General features: G+C 40.3%; 1 protein-coding gene across 1 annotated transcript in view; it reads right to left on the bottom strand.

Annotated features, from left to right (window-relative positions):
• Positions 1 to 18,408, bottom strand: part of TDRD9 (tudor domain containing 9) — a 107,977-nt gene that overhangs the window by 28,291 nt on the left and 61,278 nt on the right. Inside the window, exons 13-22 of the mRNA XM_058162816.1 lie at positions 13,210 to 13,314; positions 11,837 to 11,934; positions 10,214 to 10,345; positions 9,576 to 9,741; positions 9,179 to 9,242; positions 8,009 to 8,072; positions 7,672 to 7,716; positions 6,571 to 6,624; positions 1,848 to 1,964; positions 553 to 660 (exon numbers count right to left, since the gene is read on the bottom strand). Coding sequence (XP_058018799.1) covers positions 553 to 660; positions 1,848 to 1,964; positions 6,571 to 6,624; positions 7,672 to 7,716; positions 8,009 to 8,072; positions 9,179 to 9,242; positions 9,576 to 9,741; positions 10,214 to 10,345; positions 11,837 to 11,934; positions 13,210 to 13,314 — 953 coding nt within the window. The remainder of the gene's footprint in view (positions 1 to 552; positions 661 to 1,847; positions 1,965 to 6,570; positions 6,625 to 7,671; positions 7,717 to 8,008; positions 8,073 to 9,178; positions 9,243 to 9,575; positions 9,742 to 10,213; positions 10,346 to 11,836; positions 11,935 to 13,209; positions 13,315 to 18,408) is intronic.

Genomic DNA, 18,408 nt, shown 5'->3' with positions numbered 1-18,408 from the left:
TGGGACAAGTAACGGGAGCTCACCCCATTACACGGCAGCAGTAGGGATTCGAACTGCTGAGCTGCCGACCTTTCGATCGACAAGCTCAACGTCCTAACCCCTGAGCCACCGTGTCCCTTAAAACAGATTACTAATCTAAAACAGATTACCAGGGCAAATATCAGTTGATTATGAAATCCAACTCTCCTATCTTAAGCAGCCTAACTTCTATTAGTATCCAATTTCTGCCAAGTGTGATCTAACTTCATGCTAGAAGAATATAATCTCCTGGCTGCCATGAAAAGTTCTGGGTTTTTTCCCCCTTTGTTCCCAATCTATTCTTCCAACATTTTGCTCTTTTCCTCATATTCTTCTTTTAATCCACTATAAATGGACTTGAAATAAACTGGGAAATGGAGCAGCTATGGTTGCTCTAGCCATGAAAATGTATGCCATAATAAGTACTAAAAGTGCCATAAAATTCTGTTACATTGGCCACAAATGATTAATGCAGCTACTACGTGGAAAATTAAGACCCCATTGTGATAGCCACTTAAAACTTAATTTACATACCATCACGGTTGTTTTGGGATCTTTGCCTGACAATTCCCTCACAGCAACTTCTTTATCATGGTACACAAAGGTAAAATAATTTGGATAGAAAGCTCCAGCAATCACGACCTGAGAAATAAGAGGGAGTCATCATCATTACCATCACCATTTTAGATATTGTTTATCCATTTCAGGATGAAGGCCTCTTCTGCATGTTTCCAACCTGAGCTTTCTTTTGCCAATTGGGCTCACAATACTTGCTTATTTCAAAAGGGAGTAAGTTGCTGTAAAACAGGCATTTCTCTTAGCAAACCCCTTCTCCCTTCTGCAGTTACTTGTATATAATCATGTGACCCACATTTATTCCTAGTTACATGATTTTACTCCTCTAACTTACATTAGTTTTATCCCAGGGGTGAAATCTACTTACCTTCCCTACTGGTTCGGAAGGGCATGTGCTGCGCGCCCAGTCATGCACATGCGCACCATGTGCACACACCAACCCTCTGTGCATGCGCAGAGAGTAAAAAACAAGTTACTTCCTGGTTAAAACCAGGAAATAACGATGACAGGGCAGGTAGGTGGAGCCTCAAGCTGCCATCGCTACCGGTTCTCCAAACCACCGGCCGTCATCGCTACCAGCTCAGCCGAACCGGAAGCTTTTCACCCTTGTTTTATCCCCTTGGCTACAGAGCTACTTGGCCATGACAATTCTGTATGGAATAGCTCCTTAAAATATGAGGATGATTGTTTCACCATTTATTACTACACCTCCTGAATGATAAGTATGCATGCCTGAAAGTCTTGCAATAGTCTCAATGTTCAGTTACAGATCACATAGTTTCAAGCAGAAGATGTAGGTATAACGTTTGGACATTTGTAATAAGAATAGGAAGGCTTCTATTAGGAACATGGAAAATCTGACCCCAAGGAAAACTATTGAAAATGTCTGTCTGTCTGTTGGGCGGACCCTTTTATTCTTGGAGGGAAGTAAGTGGCATACTGTATAAATGTACTGTAACAAGAAATAATACAAAACACTAAACCATACAAATTAATTGGATTTCCATATACTGTATATCTCATATCTAGAGAAATAAAGCGCTCATATTTAAAATCTCAACTGTGATCACAAAAACCATGTATCTTTACTTTATAGTTTTGTTTGTATGCTTCTAAACTGTACAATTAAAGTAGAAAAGAAGATATAAAAATTCAAAGCCACACTCTGAAATTAACCTGTGTTTAAGTCTCAGCAGAGTCATAAATAGTTTGAATATCCTTGAAAACATTTCTAATATAACCAACTCTCTCACCTGCAAAATGAAACGCTGCTTGTATGCATGCTCTTGATCCATGATGGGAGAATGAGTGTTGATGTGCATATTGAATAAGCTAATTCTTTTTTTCAACTCCTCATACAACTCAGCCACCTAAAAATTGTAAAACTGTTTTAAAGTACGAGGACCTAAAGGGTAAAGATTATTTTGTATAAAATAAATTCTCATATATTTTTGTCCTAGACCTAGGGCTTTGCTGATAACCTACCTAATATTACCTAAGCAACAGATTGAAGTTATCAAAAAGCAGCCATCCCATATTCTAACACAGTGATGATGAACCTGTGAGAGAAGTGACACACCATGAAGTTTTGGGTGACATGCACCAATGTCTACCAACACTCAATAATTATTCTTGAAAGCACGTCCCTTTCTTGCACCAATTTTGAAAACTGCAGAAGCTGTGCGAGAATGGGGTATGCTCTTGCGTGAAAGTCCGGACCCTCCACAAATCACAAAAGAGGTCCATGTTCTCACAAGGCCTCTGCAGCCTGTGAAAATTGCATAAGAACAGGGCAGGTTTTCATGAAGTTTTCAGAGGCCATGGAAGAGCATTTTCCAAATCTGGTTCAAGAGCAAAGGCCTCATATTTTTTTTTATTTTATTTATTTATTTTGTCACAACAGTATATATAAGCATAAGCATGAAAGTAACTATATAATAATATATAAGCATATATATAAGTATAAATATGTAATAACTATATTAATTGGATATAATGAAAGGAAACAATAGGACAGGAACAGTAGGCACGTTTGTGCTCTTATGCCAGAACAGCCTGATACATTGCAAGGGCTTGTCAACAGAAACAGAATACTGCCTGGGGGTAAACAATGTGTGACAGATCCTGGAGAGGACTGGGCCACGGAGCCATTCATACTTTGGGTGATGGTGCAAGGTAGTCCTTTAGAGTGGCAAAAGTGATGTTAGGGCTGAACTAAAGGCCTGGGTTTCCACTTCAGGCTTAGTTTTATTTTATTTTATTTTTTATTTTGTCACATCATACACATCATACAAAAAGATTATATCATATATAAACATATATATGAGTAAATATTAGGAGGTATAAGCATATATATATATATAGGAAGAAGAAAAGAAAAACAATAGGACAGGAATGGTAGGCACGTTTGTGTGCTTATGCACGCCCCTTATGGTTCTCTTAGGAATGGGGTGAGGTCAATAGTAGAAAGTTTTTGGTTAAAGCTTTTAGGATTATAGGAAGAGACCACAGAGTCAGGTAAAGTATTCCAAGCACTGATGATTCTGTTACAGAAGTCATATTTTTTGCAATCTAGATTGCAAAATCTTATCTTGGCACTGCTACCAAATGCTACTTATTCAGGGTAGCCTAGCCGGGGGGGGGGGGGGGTTGACATGCCAATAGATTCAACTTAGGCATTTTCCAAATTTTTGACACGCTGAGCCCAAAAGTTTCTTCATCTCTGTTCTAGTGCCTCCCAGATATGTTATGTTAGTAATTTACAGAATTTCTAGCCAATATGGTAGCTAGGAACTCTGAGAATTCTTCCAATAAGATCCTGAATTCTCAGTGTGAATATGATTTGAAAGTTGGCTGCTGTAATGCAACATGAATTTTGCATGACAGAAATAAAGCAAAGCACCTATGAAAATTAACTGGCTGCTGGGCAAACAGTTCAACATTGAACAGAATAAGACAAGTAATGTCTCCTTGGCTATTTCATGCACTTTATCTTAATAATACAAAAACACTGGCTAGTGTATTGGTTGAGGACATGAATAAGTGTCCTTTTCTCTGTGTATTATGTGCATTGTTAACTAAGATAAAGAATGCTTTGCAGTTATATAGCTGAATGATTCAGAAAGGAACATAGATTCAGTAATTATGTTTGATCTGAACAATGGGGTGACAATACATGGCAAAAACTAGAGCCAGTAATTGAATTTGTGCATTTGGCAGAATGTTTACCAAAGATATAGGACGGATGAGACATTTTAATATATATAAAAGATGGCAAAAACAGAATAGGTAGCATGTGAAATGCTGTAAGAATTGTCAAAAGAAGCAAAAAATATCTGTTTACAACAACATCGCAATCTTCGTAATCTGGGTGTCCTCCTGGATGCACGGCTGTCTTTAGAAGAACATATGACGGCCGTCGCCAGGGGAGCTTTTTATCAGGTTCGCCTGATACGCCAGTTGCGTCCCTTTCTAGACCGGGCTTCCCTTTGCACGGTCACTCATGCCCTTGTTACATCCCGCCTGGACTACTGCAATGCTCTCTACATGGGGCTCCCCCTGAAGGGCACCCGGAAGCTCCAACTGGTCCAGAATGCGGCTGTGCAGGTGATAGAGGGAGCACCTCGTGGCTCCCATGTTACACCTCTCCTGCGCAGTCTGCACTGGCTTCCAGTGGTCTTCCGGGTCCAATTCAAGGTGTTGGTCACCACCTTTAAAGCACTCCATGGCATAGGACCAGGTTACTTACGGGATCGCCTACTGCCACCAGTAGCCTCCCATTGACCTGTGTGCTCCCACAGAGAGGGCCTCCTCCGGGTACCGTCGACCAAACAATGTTGCCTGGCGACCCCCAGGGGGAGGGCCTTCTCTGTGGGGGCTCCTGCCCTCTGGAATGAGCTGCCTCCGGGGCTTCGTCAACTCCCCAACCTCCAGACCTTTCGCCGCGAGCTGAAGACACTTCTATTTCAGCGCGCAGGACTAGATTAAATGTAGTTTTAAATGGGGTTTTTAAATGGGGTTTTTTAATCTTATTCCAATTTTTAGGCCATATATTGAATTAGTTTTTTATACTGTTTTTAACTTGTGTTATATGTACTTTTGTATTTTTATTGGCTGTGAACCGCCCTGAGTCCTTCGGGAGAAGGGCGGTATACAAATTGAATAAATAAATAAATAAATAAATAAATAAATAAATAAATAAACGTGCTTCTGCCCACTTACAGAAATGAGAACATGATAAGAATATGAAGAGAAATAGAGAAGTAAGTTGAAAGGGCGTATTAGCCCCCTCCATTACTAGAAGAAAAAGGGAGAGATCAGGGGAACAAGAAGCAGGGAGTGTTAGTAGATTAGAATGTTAGTCTATATTTTCTCTTTCAATTTGCTCCCATTACAGAACTAATACTAAATGCAAGAGTTCTCTTAGTGAAAGAGGATGACTCAAAAGTACCCATAAGCAGTCTGTTCTAATTGCCTACAGCAGGATCATGTTTTGTTAAGCAGTGTCACGTGATTTCAGTCAACAAATTGCAATTTTCCCTTTCCACTCCACTTTAATAAAATTTAACTGAGATAATATATGACTGTTTATCTTATACGAATGTGTTTTATTTCTCTTGGCCATGAATAAGTCTACCTTTTCTCAGGAGAAAAGCTGTTCTTGGAAGCTAAAGGCAATAGGAAAGTAAGTTTGCTTGGAAAAGAACGTGGGTTCAAATTTACATCTTTGGGCACTAGGCTTCGAATTTTTATATTCTCTTGTATCATTCGTAGCTCTCTTACATCATTCATAGTTTGTTGTCAAAAGTTAATGTGGAAAATTCCTATCTCAAATAAAACTTTAAAAGTATTTTTAATACTTTTCAGTGACACAGACAACATCCTGGGGATCCAGACCTGATTAATCTGGATTGCCTTTCTAAGTCGTATGTGGAGAGCCAGGTCTTATATTTCCATCTTAAAGGCACCAGGTAGATCAGGGGTAGTCAACCTTTTTATACCTACCGCCCACTTTTGTATCTCTGTTAGTAGTAAAATTGTCTAACCGCCCACCGGTTCCACAGTAATGCGCTGTGTATTGTCGCCTGCGCATGCCTCTCGTGCATCATGGATTGGGTTTGAAGGGGGGCTACGAGCTCTGCTTGTCTGTTACAGCTGGGTGATGTGGGGGGAGATGCGCGAGCTATTCTGGGATGAGGCTCTTTTGTTTGTGGTCGCACTATAGCGCCATTTAGTTTCACTTACGTAACGTGAACTAAACTTATGTGTGGGTGATACAAATAGTATATTTTCAGAAATTTAAATTGTCACGGGGAATTTTATGAAAACCTAATGGAAATGTTAGGCTATGAATTTTTTTTTAAAAAGTCAATTAAATTAAAAAAAAGGAAAGTGCTTCAGTATCGGACAAAACCCCTACTGCCCACCATGAAAGCTGGAACGCCCACTAGTGGGCGGTAGGGACCAGATTGACTATCACTGAGGTAGATGTTCAGTTCCAGTTTGCCTAGGCATGGAAGTTGACAGGATGACTTTGGATGAGTCACTGTCTCTCAGCCCATATTACCTCTCAGGTCTTGTTGTGTGGGGAAAATGTGGGGAGGAAAGAGTACTAGATATGTTGAATTATTTATAAAAAATAATAGATGGGATATAAATAAAGTGAAGTGGCACCATAGACAAATGATGTTTTAAAAATTATAACCTATTTGGAGGGGGGTTATTTCTAACCATAGGGAGTAAAATGGTTATTTTTATTTTCAGGTTTCATTACCCCGGAAAAAAAATTGCAAAAATAAAAAGCCTATCTAAAATTTGGCAGATCTACTACCAAATATCAGCAGTGTAAACTGGAAGCTGCAAACATTACAACTAGGGGGCTGCAAAAAACGTGTAATGAGATGGCCAAGCAATTATTTTTATGATGTGATGGGAAGGGAAGAACAGTGAAACAGGCAAAGAGATTATCAAATTCACCTCTCTCATTCTCTTGATGTAAATGTAGTTGGAACGGCCCCAGTCCACTTCATTCTGGAGAGAGAAACAAAAAACTTAAAAAAAATTAAAATTGTAAACAGAAGTTGAAAAAGCAACTTGCATAACGTCAACTGTTTTTGTTTCTGTGCCATGCCCTATTTTAAATCTACCAAGGTTTTGTTCTTGTAATCATTGTAATCATAACAGCCTTCCAGAAATATTCAGCCCGTTGAGCAAAAAGCAAACAATGAAGAATTTTTACTCTAGATATAGCTTCTTCCCTAGCCACAGATTATGTTTCATATGAGAACACAAACTTCCATGCTTGTATCATGCAAGCACTCAGTTTTTTAGTTGTGGATATTTTATATGTGTAACCAGGATTCCAGAGGCAGGCTAAGTTGTGACTCCCTTTAGCTTCCAGTTAAATTATTCTCTATCCTACAAGAATTTCTGCAGGTGGGCCAAATCCAAAAGTAAGAAATCAAGGGAGTCCCAGCTCTCTACAATAATTACTGCTAAATACACAAAATCTTAAGAGAAATCTAGCAACTCAAATTCATGAATATGCAGAGTGGAATCAGTGCATCAGTACCCCAAAATAGCTTGGCAGCTTAGAAAAGTTAGAAAAGCTTAACAATCATCTGGTGGATTAAGAAAGGACAGAAATATTCTAATAAATAAATGTTTTAAGGACTCCCATCTGATTAGCTGCTTTCCTTAAAACAAACAACCAAAGTAATATTCTCAAAGCCAGCGTTCAAATACTAAAGTGCTGGATGAGAAACAATCTTGTTAGTCAATATACACCAGATGCAAGAAAACTTTCTACACACAGCTGTTAGGATACATGGTCTATTTGAGTATCCAGACTCATTTATGAGATATAGATTTGCACACACTAATCTCTTCTCCTACAATTGGGTGGGTTTCCCTCAGTTTCTCCTCCTTTCTAAATTTAGGACATTAATCCAGCATCTCAAAAGATCAAATCAGCACTACTGAAAGATGCAGAAGGGGAACATCCATCCCATCACAGTGTACAGAACATTTGATCAAGTAAATATCCAATTTAACAAACAGATTACCAATAGAACTAACCTTTGGGTGCCTAAGCTTTCCTTTTTGCCTGTTTCCTTGCCATTCCTAACAATGACAAAAGAAGTCATAATGTAATTTGTAATTGACCTTGATGCAGCATATGAAATGCACATTGATCCAAAATCCTATAGCCAAATAGCTTTGATTTTTATTACATGGAAAACATTTTATATTGCCCTATAATTAAATTTTTTAAAGACAATTTGCAGTAGCTCATTCCATAGTAACAATCACTAACGGATAGGAAAAATAAATAAATGCAGGTAGTAACACAAAGAAATCCCCAATTATGCCAGTAACATAATATATAAAAGCAGGAATAAGGAAGATTAGTTACCTTAAACGCATTAACAATTGCAATACAATCACTATTGCTGTTTCCAGAAAATTGTAGCTTGTTCCTGCAGAGCAAGAAGAGGTCTAAAATACATATATTCTTTTATATAGTGTTCTCTATACTAATTATTTCTGTTTTGGCCAACCCTTTTATTCTATGAATTCAAAAAAAAGTATGTATGTCACAAAATATATTTTATTTCTGAAATCATTTGCAGTTATATGAAAAAATAAAAAAGTCAAGTCAATTTAGAAACAGAAGAAACAAAAAGTCTAAAATATCTGAATCTGATGTGGAGGGCTGAAGAACATGGAAGAACAAAAACCCAGCACCTGTCTGAGATCATGGAAACTGATGTGAATCAGAGGTGGGTTGCCCCCAGTTTTGACCGGTTCTTGTAAACCGGCAGTAAAACTGAGGGGAGGCTCCGCCCACCGACCACAACATCATCAGAATGCGCAGAAGCATGCATGAGTGAAGCGTGCGGAGCGAAGTATGCACATATGCACAGTCTTACTGCGAACCAGTAGTAAAGATAAGTAGAACCCACCCCTGATGTGAATGCTTTAAAGAGTAGAAGTCCTATGTTCCATACATTTCAATGTAGTTCTACTGAACTGAATCGGAAGCACCACACAGCCTTAGGTACATTATATCAAGGGTTTATACTGTGATGCTCCCAAGGTCTAATATGAATCTACTTATAACCAAGCTTAAATACATTTAGCTGTTACAACTGCATAATTCCCCTTTGATTATCCTTATTTATTTGTATCCCGTCTTTATTATTTTTACAAATAATTTGTATATATTGAACATATCCAATACATCTTCCTCCTATTTTCTCCAAAATAACAACTCTATGAGGGAAGCTGGGCTGAGAGTGAGTGACTGGCCCAAAGTCACCCATGGCTTTCATGGCTAAAACGGGACTAGAACTCAAATCTCTGGCTTTCTAATCTAGTGCCTTAAGCACTAGACCAAACTGGCTCTCTTCTGAAGAAAAAGTGGGATATAAACTTGCCTTCCACTTCTTGGTTGCTTCCCTTTATGTAATTTTAAGATGTTTGGAACCTTGGAGCAAATTTTATGAAAAAGAGTAGTATATACACACATACAAAATGAACGATCAAATGTCAATAAATCAGATGCTGGCTTTAGGGAAAGTACCTATATCCATCAAGATGTTGCTTGAAAGGTATGACAAAGAAACTGTTCAAAGAGAGGGCTGCAGCTGTAAGAGAGCGCAAAAATAACATTTATTATAAAAATCACAAAAAGGCAGCGGACTCAAGTTTTAGTTCCATGTGCAGAAGTTATATAATCTAATTATCAGATGCAGGAGACTAATGGGGTATTTATATATTCCTCATTACATCTCCCTTCCAGCATCACTGATTTTAACAAATTTCTTTCATCAATTTCAGTACATTATTTTTAGGTGGCTCTTTGGCCATAGTTATGCATTTCTAAGTTTAAAGATCTGCCTCATTCTTATTTTTCTATTGTGAACACCTTGTAAGATATTACTAACCTAAGTTGAGATATGTCTGTATTTGTTACTCACCTATTATAAGTGTTTCTTCCAGACATCCAAAGACATGTCCAAGAACTATTAGTTTGCCTAGGTGATGATTCACAGGTAACTGTGCCAGCACCTTTCCCAGAAAGGTCAACTCACCATCGTAAGGATTTCTTTCTTCAAAATGATCATTAATAGCAAGTGCTCCTAACTATTCCGAAACAAAAGCAATAATAATATTAATTGGAGACACAATCATGACTTTTAAGACTAACCTTTAGTATAAGCCAAAAGTTACATTCAAAGCTAGGTAGCAAATAATGTCAGGCTAGCACAATTTGCAGCCCACAATGCTGAATGAACATATGTATGAGTAATGACAAGACAGTAGGCTTTTTTGTGAAGCACGTGGTCTCATTCCTTGATTTCATTTTTAATTATTCAGAGTCACCTCCCCAAAATTGAATTCTGGGAATTAGTTATCCATAGCACCATACTGGTTAGGCTGATTTACAATGTCACAACATATACAAATTACAAATGTTACGGATTTTTTAACTTTTCATCCTCCTATTAACCAAACAGATGGCTTGGTTTTGCCAAAAAAAAAAAAAAAAACAACACACACAACCCCATACTTAAAAGAATTGTGTACAATTGTTTTAACTTAATAAAACACCCACCTCTTTAAGGTGCAGAATCGTGCGTTCAATATCACTGCTAACAGGAGGAGAGAGAGCGGTTGCTAACAGAGCTCTTGGTTCTCCCATGTCAAGCATCTTCACTTTTAGTACAGTAGTTTCCAATGGGCAACGCTAAAAGGATAAATAAAAGTCCTATGTTTGACACTCCCCAATTCTGCAAGGATATTTTTGATGATTTTTTAAACAGTAGTAGCTGGTAAAGCTAGTTGCTTTTATGCTATGGGCAACCTATAGATAACAGAACAACAGAATTGGAAGGGACCTTGGAGGTCTTCCAGTCCAACTCCCTGCCATGTAGACATATGTCATATTTTTTATTCAATAAACAGAAATACTATCTTTTTCTAAAAGTGAACGTGAAAACTGTAACAAGCATATGGGAGAGTTCAACTGGTATGAAAGAGGAAGCACCCGCAGATGTTTAAGGCGGTCTAAGAAAATGTTTCAAGGAGGCACTGCCTTAGTTGATTTGCTGTAAGGCTGCCTGGAAACTGAAATTTTAATTTGCAAAATTTAGTTTACCCATGAGTATTAATGAGCTGAGTAACAAGTTGGAAGCCATGTAACTGGCAACACAAGAAGTGAGAATGGTACAACATTCCCTATTCTTTTTCTCATCCCTTGTTACTAAATGCAGAAAGTCTTGGCCAAAATCTCAGTCCTCAAATTGCACATTCTAACAGTATGTGGCTTCCATCTTGCTGCTCAGATCCAAATGGACAACCACAACAATCCAAGGCCACATAAAAAAATGATCAAGAGAAAAAGGCCACCTGTAAAAAGAATGGATTTTGTGATTCTCCAAATGAACACAGCAAAAGTTTGTGCAGCCAAATGCAATCCCAAAACATTAGAAACAGCACTTGAACATCAACAGCATTGACAAATCATCACCAGTCAATTGCAAAAGGCAGCTTTTCTTGGAACAGCTTACATCCTACAAACAGCTCCTCCAAAAATTACTAATAATCTGTTCTTGAAATTACAACATACACACCACATACACATAGTCACACTTCAGGCACTTGGCAACCGGCTCGCATTTATTTATTTATTTGTTAAATTAATTTGCCACCTATCTCAGCATGGGGTTACTATAGGTGGCTTGCTCTAGGCGGAGTTATGACTGGCTGCTGGGTCCCAAGGTCAAAAGACCACAGTTTGCAACATTTTTAACTGGATTCTGGAAAAAAAATTCACTCAGGAGAATAGATTTATTTAATGGTAACGTGATTTGCTGAAAGACCATGATGACCATTGTAAAAATTGTAAAATTGAGTCAAATGAATTGTAAAAAAAAAAAAAGAATCAAGTTAATAGCCAGAGAAAAATATTTCTCTTTCAGAGTTGTGTACTGAATCTACCAGATTTAGGTAACAATTGTTTGCTGATGGCTTAACAATAGTTAAATAGTTATCAATTGTTCCTAAGAATGTCAGAATGTAAAACTGCCCTTCTATCATCCTTTGACATTTTATCAGTGCATTCTCATCACGTCCTGCCATTGTCCTTAAACATAATAGCTATTTTTTTGGTGGTCAGCAGAAATATAAGTGGTTTTCCCAATCTAAAGTCCTGCAAATGGGTGTATGTTATTCTTACCGTCATCTCAGGAACAGTGCTTTCTGGTATACAGTTTGCCCAGAAGTCTTTGTATACTAGTCTGTAGCAGTATCCTTTAGACACACGGCCAGCTCGACCTTTACATTAAAGAAAAATCTTCAGCACTCACAATTCAAAAGCTGCAATATCACCTATACTTATTAATGGCAGCAGGGACCAGTACTGGAACACACTGGTTGCCTGTTACAATCAAAGCCTCAATACCTCAGCACAGGCTTCTGGAATCATCAAAAGGTTGTTTCGGTCTAGTACAATGATGGCGAACCTCTTGGGTTCAGAGCAGTGGTGGGTTGCTACCGGTTCGCCCCAATTCGGGCAAAGCGAGCGCGCGCATCCATGCACTCCCAATAGCGAACTGGTAGCGCCGGGATTTGAAACCCACTACTGGTTCAGGGTTCTCAAAAATTGGGAAAATGCCTAATTTTACTCTGCCTGTGTGTCATTAGCAAAATATTCCACAATGCAAAGGTGGATTCATTCCACAATGCAATGAAATAATAATTTAAGATATATTGTTACAAGGAACACCATTTTTTTAATTTAATACAGGATAATTTTAATTAACACATCTGATAAATACCATTGCTCTTAATCATAAATCACTGTACTTCAAATGTAGAATTATAGAATCATTGAGTTGGAAGGGATTTTGAAGTTGTTTTTCTAGTCCAATTCCTGGCCAGTGAATGAATCCTTACACCATCCTGACAAATGGCTGTCCAGTCTCTTCCGGGAATCGAGCATTCATGATTTCAGGGGGCAAGCCATTCCATTGCTTAATAGCTTTCGGCTATTGACAGTTGACAGAAGTGAAATACTATCACAATTGTGCCAACCTTGGATAAAGATTTAATGATAGGGAAGGAGCTTTCCCCCTCAAGCCATCATACGCACACATACAGTATACACAGTGAAGTTAAATTGCTTTGTCATTAAAAGTGGCTTGGCCATCTAATCATCACTATTTTTATTTCTGAAATACATATGTGGTTACTTAAACCAGTGGTCCCCAACCTCTTTCGCACCAGGTACTGGTTTCTGGAAATGACCATTTTTCCACGGACCAGGAAAGGTGGAAGGGGATTGTATTGTGTGCTACCTAGATCCTGCGCATTCATAGATGAAGCTTCACTTGCTTCCGCAGCCTGGTTCTGCAGACCAGTATCGGTCGGGACTCCTAACTTAAAACTACCAGTAGGAAAAGCAAGTATGTATGTCTTAATGCAAACACATAATTGCAGATTAAGTAAATACTTTTACTGCACATATATAAGACAGACTCCACATATAAAATGTTTTCAGGATTAGGGTCTCCAAAAGACCTGGAATTTTATACAATGAAAAACCCTTACCCCTCCTCTGATCACAGCTATTCTTAGATGCCCAACAAAGTCTCAAACTCTGATAGTTGGTATCTTCATCACAAACGAGATTTCTACTCAAACAAAAATCAATGACTGTAGAATAAAAGCAAAAGATAAAAAGAAAATATATTAGAACGTTCTAAGTACTTTAAAGAGAAATTAGATTCAATTACACCTTATGGGAACAAAATTATTATATACAACCTGAGGTAACATAGTTCATGGTTCTACCAACTCAGTTAAATGAGGGAGCAGAATCTGAAATAATAGCATGGAATTATGAAGTAGCTATGGGGATAGGACAAATACTACCCTGTTTAGAATCTTTTCCTGCTAGAGTGACATTGCTTTTCTGGAAGCAGATAAATTAAGATAATGGTTTTAATTATATTATAATGATATCTGAAATCCCTCATGGCTTTCTGTAATTTAACTCAGGAGTATCTTTTGAACTGAGCAAGAGTGTTTTTGACTTTAATTAGAAGATTCCTTCCTAAGACTTCTTTCCATTTAATTCCTTTCTGTGTTTTCTTTTTAGAGAGCAAAACCAATAATGAAAATGTACATAAAGGAAGCAGAAACCAAATAAGATACAAGTTAATGTTCTCACCATCCTGTTCCTGGATTACAGAGGAAAAAGCAGAAGAAACCATCTCATAAAGAAGCTATAACATTGCTAGAGATACAATAGCTTTTTGATTTCCAGTCAATATTGCCATAAAACTAGTATACTTTAAGTGAACAAAAAGAAAGAATAAAAGCACTACTCTGCCAGCAAGTGCACAATATATATTGAATTTCCCGTTCAATATATATTCAAGGAAGGAAGGAAGGAAGGAAAGGAAAGGAGATAGTGTGAACTAGGTTTTGGCAATAACAACTGAACTTTTACTTTGTCAAGTGAATATCAAAGAAATTGATGAGATTAACTACTCAGATATGTCACTGATTTCAAAGGCATATAGAATGCTAGGCTTTTTTTAACCTTAACTTCCTGACTACAATTTCCTGATGCAAGAGTGTAACATCCCATGAAACTATTATAGCATACCTGATTAAATGTCCCTATTTCTGCACTGTTACATTAAACCTATGGCCCTACCTATTACTATGCAACTTTTTGATCCTTTTTTTAATCAATGTGATTCTATTTGGGCGGGGTTTAATTCACTATTTCAAAGCTGATTTCTCTTTATAGAGCCATTATAAATATGTGTAGGTGTTTTTATGGGTGTGTGAAAATTTTTGTCTGTATAATGTATTTTTGTATTTTATATTTATTTTTAAATTATACAGTTTGCATTTTATTGTTTTTTTCCTCTTTTGCATTATGGTAATAATAAAATTATTAAGATAAATTAATAAAATAAAAATACATAAAAATGCAAAGTGTTAGAATATTTAGTTTGTTGTAATTGGTCACTTCCAATTTTAAAAGTTTCAATTTCTAGCCCAATGTACTATTTATTGTTTTTATGTGCGTTGACTGTGGAAAACTCATCAAACCAAAATGGTTTTGAGGAAGACTTCCTATAGCTGCTATGGGCTGAAAATGGTACAAGAAAGTTTACAACTGTTCTATATAGCTTTAGCCTTTGCCTGCATACAGTAACTACCCCACATCTCTTCTCCTCCCTATAATTTCTACCCTTTCTTACCTCTGAGGTGTTTGTCAAAGATAAACATAAACAATGAACAGGACAGATCAGAATAACAAGAGTTGGAAGGGACCTTGGAGGTCTTCTAGTCCAACACCCTGCTCAAGCAGGAGATCCTATATCAGTGATGGTGAACCTTTTTGGCACCGAGCGCACAGGCATGTGTGTGCGCTTGAGCGCCAGAAATCTGAAGACCAGCTGGCTAGCGCGCAAGTGCATGCTGGCCAGCTGGCCTTCGGGTTTCCAGCATGTACATGCATGCCTGCTAGCTGATCTTTGTGTACACCAGAGCACTGGAAACCTAAAGACCAGCTGGCTGGCACGCAGATGCCTGTTTTTTGGTTGTTTTTCAGGCCATTTTCAAGCTGTTTTACGGGTTGTTTTCAGGCCATTTTTCAGGGCAAAAACGGCCTTACAATGCCCCCAAAAAACAGCCTGGAAAATGGCCTGGTTTTTTGGCTGTTTTTCAAACCATTTTCAGCCTGTTTTCTGGCACACCTGCAAAGACTAGCTGGCCAGTGCCAGAAACCAGAAGAGCAGCTGGCGATGGCGCGCATGCCCACAGAGAGGGCCCTGCATGCCACCTCCGGCATGCGTGCCATAGGTTTACCATCACGGCCCTATACCATTTCAGACAAGAGGTTGTCCAATCTCTTCTTAAATGGAGCACCCACAACTTCTGAAGGCAAACCTTTCCACTAGTTAATTGTTCTCACTATTAGAAAATGTCTCTTTAGTTCTAGGTTTCTTCTCTCCTTGACAAAAACTGGGAAAAACTATTGACTCGAGTATAAGCCGAGGGTGGGAAATGAGGCAGCTACTGGTCAATGTAAAAATAAAGATAGAGCCAAGTAAAATAACATGAATATTTATTTGAGCGAAAAACAATAAAAGTGCAAAAGGGGAAGGAGGATTCCCAGCTTTAGAAAATTTAGAACTCATACCTTTGGTATGACCTGAGCATAGCTCATAAAATTATCTGCTACAATGTACTTCCTATCAATGACTACTTCAGCTTCAACCACAACAATACACGAGAACACAATAGATTCAAACTTAAAGTGAACCTCTCAATCTAGATTGCAGAAAATGTGACTTCAGTAACAGAGTTGTTAATGCCTGGAATGTGCTACCTGACTCTGGTCTCTTCCCAAAATCCCCAAAGCCTTAACCAAAGACTATCTAGTATTGACCTCACCCCATTCCTAAGAGGTCTGTAAGGCGTGCATAAGAGCACCAGCGTGCCTACCGTCCCTGTCCTAATGTTCCCTTTAGTTGTATTCCTTTTATGTATTCAATTCATGCTTATATTTATATAATTATTTAATATGTATTTGACAAAATAAAATGAATGAATGAATGAATAGAATAGAATAGAATAGAATTTTTATTGGCTAAGTGTGATTGGACACACAAGGAATGAATGAATGAATGAATGAATGAGTGAGTGAGTTACTTCAACAACATTGTCTCACAGAAATTGACAATACAACTGCAAGCATGAAAATGAGTCCTCCTTTAGCTTCCAAGGGACCAGGGTGCCTCTGAAGGTCAGTGCTCTAAGCACTAAGAACCCAGCACAAATCTAAGCCTGTATGCACACCAATAGTGAAAATACCCTGCACAGTGTCTCTTGGCAGAAGGTTAATTTTCATAGGCGTTGGGGTGGCTCTTTTTTTTTTTTTGGCAGGGCAATAAGGATCTCTAATATCATTAAACCCAAGTGTGAGGAAAAGACAGCAGCTAAAATGTTAAGGCCAGTTGTGTGACCTTCTCCAATACAGTTGGCCTGGCTGTTTGCCAAAACTTAAAACACCCTCCATCCCCCTCCTGCTAAAGCTTCTTTCTTAAAACAATTGTGGTCTTTGCCTTTCATGTCGCTCAACCTTTCACCTGCCAGGTTCCTAGCCCTTCACCCTTGACCCACTGCTGTGTTTGCTTAGCATTGTGCCAATCGACTTTAGAAGTCTGTGTGTGTGTGTGTGTGTGTGAGAGAGAGAGAGAGAGAGGAGGGAGGAGGGAGTGCAAAGGGGAAGGAGGATTCCCAGCTCTAAACAAAGGAAATCCCGGAATGCCAGCGCGAAGGCGGTGCTCGCGTTCCTCCTCCCTTGCTCAAAAGCCCCAATAACCTTCACCAGCAAGGCAGACCCCACGGGAAGGAAGGGACGGCTGACTCACCGAGCATCTGGCTGAAGAGCAGCTGCTCCAGGTCGCCCAGCACGGTGAAGCACGGAGGGAGAAGAAAGAATGAAAGAAGGGGAGGAACGGCCCCTCCTTTCTCTCTCTCTCTCTTCCAGCGCCACGGAACAGAAGGGGACTAGGGCGCACACACGCCCAGCTTCTGAAGCACGGAGGGAGAAGAAAGAATGAAAGAAGGGGAGGAACGGCCCCTCCTTTCTCTCTCTCTCTCTCTTCCAACGGGAAAACGCTCTTTCGCTTGCGGGGGAGAGGAGGGAGGGAGGGAGGGAGGTTGGCTTGCTTATTCAACCCTTCCCGGCTAGCCATCCAGCCCTTCCCAGGAGAAGGCGAGGAGTTTTGGGCGAGCGACCTTTTTGCTAGAAAGCGGCAGCTGCTGCCCCAACACCACCAGTTGGGGCGGGAGCCGGGTGAGCTGCAGTAACTCCCGCCAGGCTATGCATTGGCGCGGGAAGCCCTGGCGGTGCAGTCCTTCTCGGCTGAGGGAGGAGGTTTTCCTCTTCTCTCTCCCGTTGCGCCTGAACATCTGCCTAGCAACAATGACGACACGGGAGAACCTTTTTCTACTGGTTGAGCTTGGCCAATCGCCGCTTGCTCTGAGTTGCTGCATTGTTTGTTCACCCGGGCGTCTCAATTTACCAGAAAGCGGAACGCGAGTTTGAGGGTCGCGGGCGGGATGGCGCTGCGCTCTGCGCCGCGAAACCACCCAAAGGCCAGAAGAAAGGTCATTCCATCGGAGTAATGGGCGGCTCCTTCCTCTCCGCCTTACCCATGCTGTGCGAGCCCGGCTGGGCTGCAACCCGCCGCCGCCGCTCCTTCCTCAGCCTCCCGGGGCTCGCTCTGCAGCCGCCAAGCTCAGGCGGACTCGGCAGCTCCCCATCAGCACTCGCAGGCGCGATTCGGGCAGGAGGTCGGGCTCGCTCCGTGGCGGTGGTGGCGGCGGCGGCGCGCCACCGCCACAGAGCGAGCCCGACTCCTCCTGCCCGAATCGCGCCGTGCGAGTGCTGATGGGGAGCTGCCGAGTCCGCCTGAGCTTGGCGGCTGCTAGAGCGCGAGCCCCGGAGGCTGAGGAAGGAGCGGCGGCGGGGTTGCAGCCCAGCCGGGCTCGCACAGCATGGGTAAGGCGGAGAGGAAGGAGCCTTCGCCCATTACTCCGATGGAATGACCTTTCTTCTGGCCTTTGGGTGGCTCTCGGCGGCGAAGCTCGCGTCGGGAAACCTCCTCCTCAGCCGAGAAGGCTGGCGGCCCTGCCCAGCCCTCTCACTGCACCACCAGGGCTTCCCCGCGCCAATGCACAGTCCGCCAAGTTTGCGCCGTCCGCCCACCAGACACG

This window comes from Ahaetulla prasina, chromosome 1 (genome assembly GCF_028640845.1).
Source record: "Ahaetulla prasina isolate Xishuangbanna chromosome 1, ASM2864084v1, whole genome shotgun sequence".
Lineage (NCBI taxonomy): Eukaryota > Metazoa > Chordata > Lepidosauria > Squamata > Colubridae > Ahaetulla > Ahaetulla prasina.
Note: the sequence above shows the minus strand (reverse complement) of the source record. Positions and strands in the feature narration are given on the sequence as shown.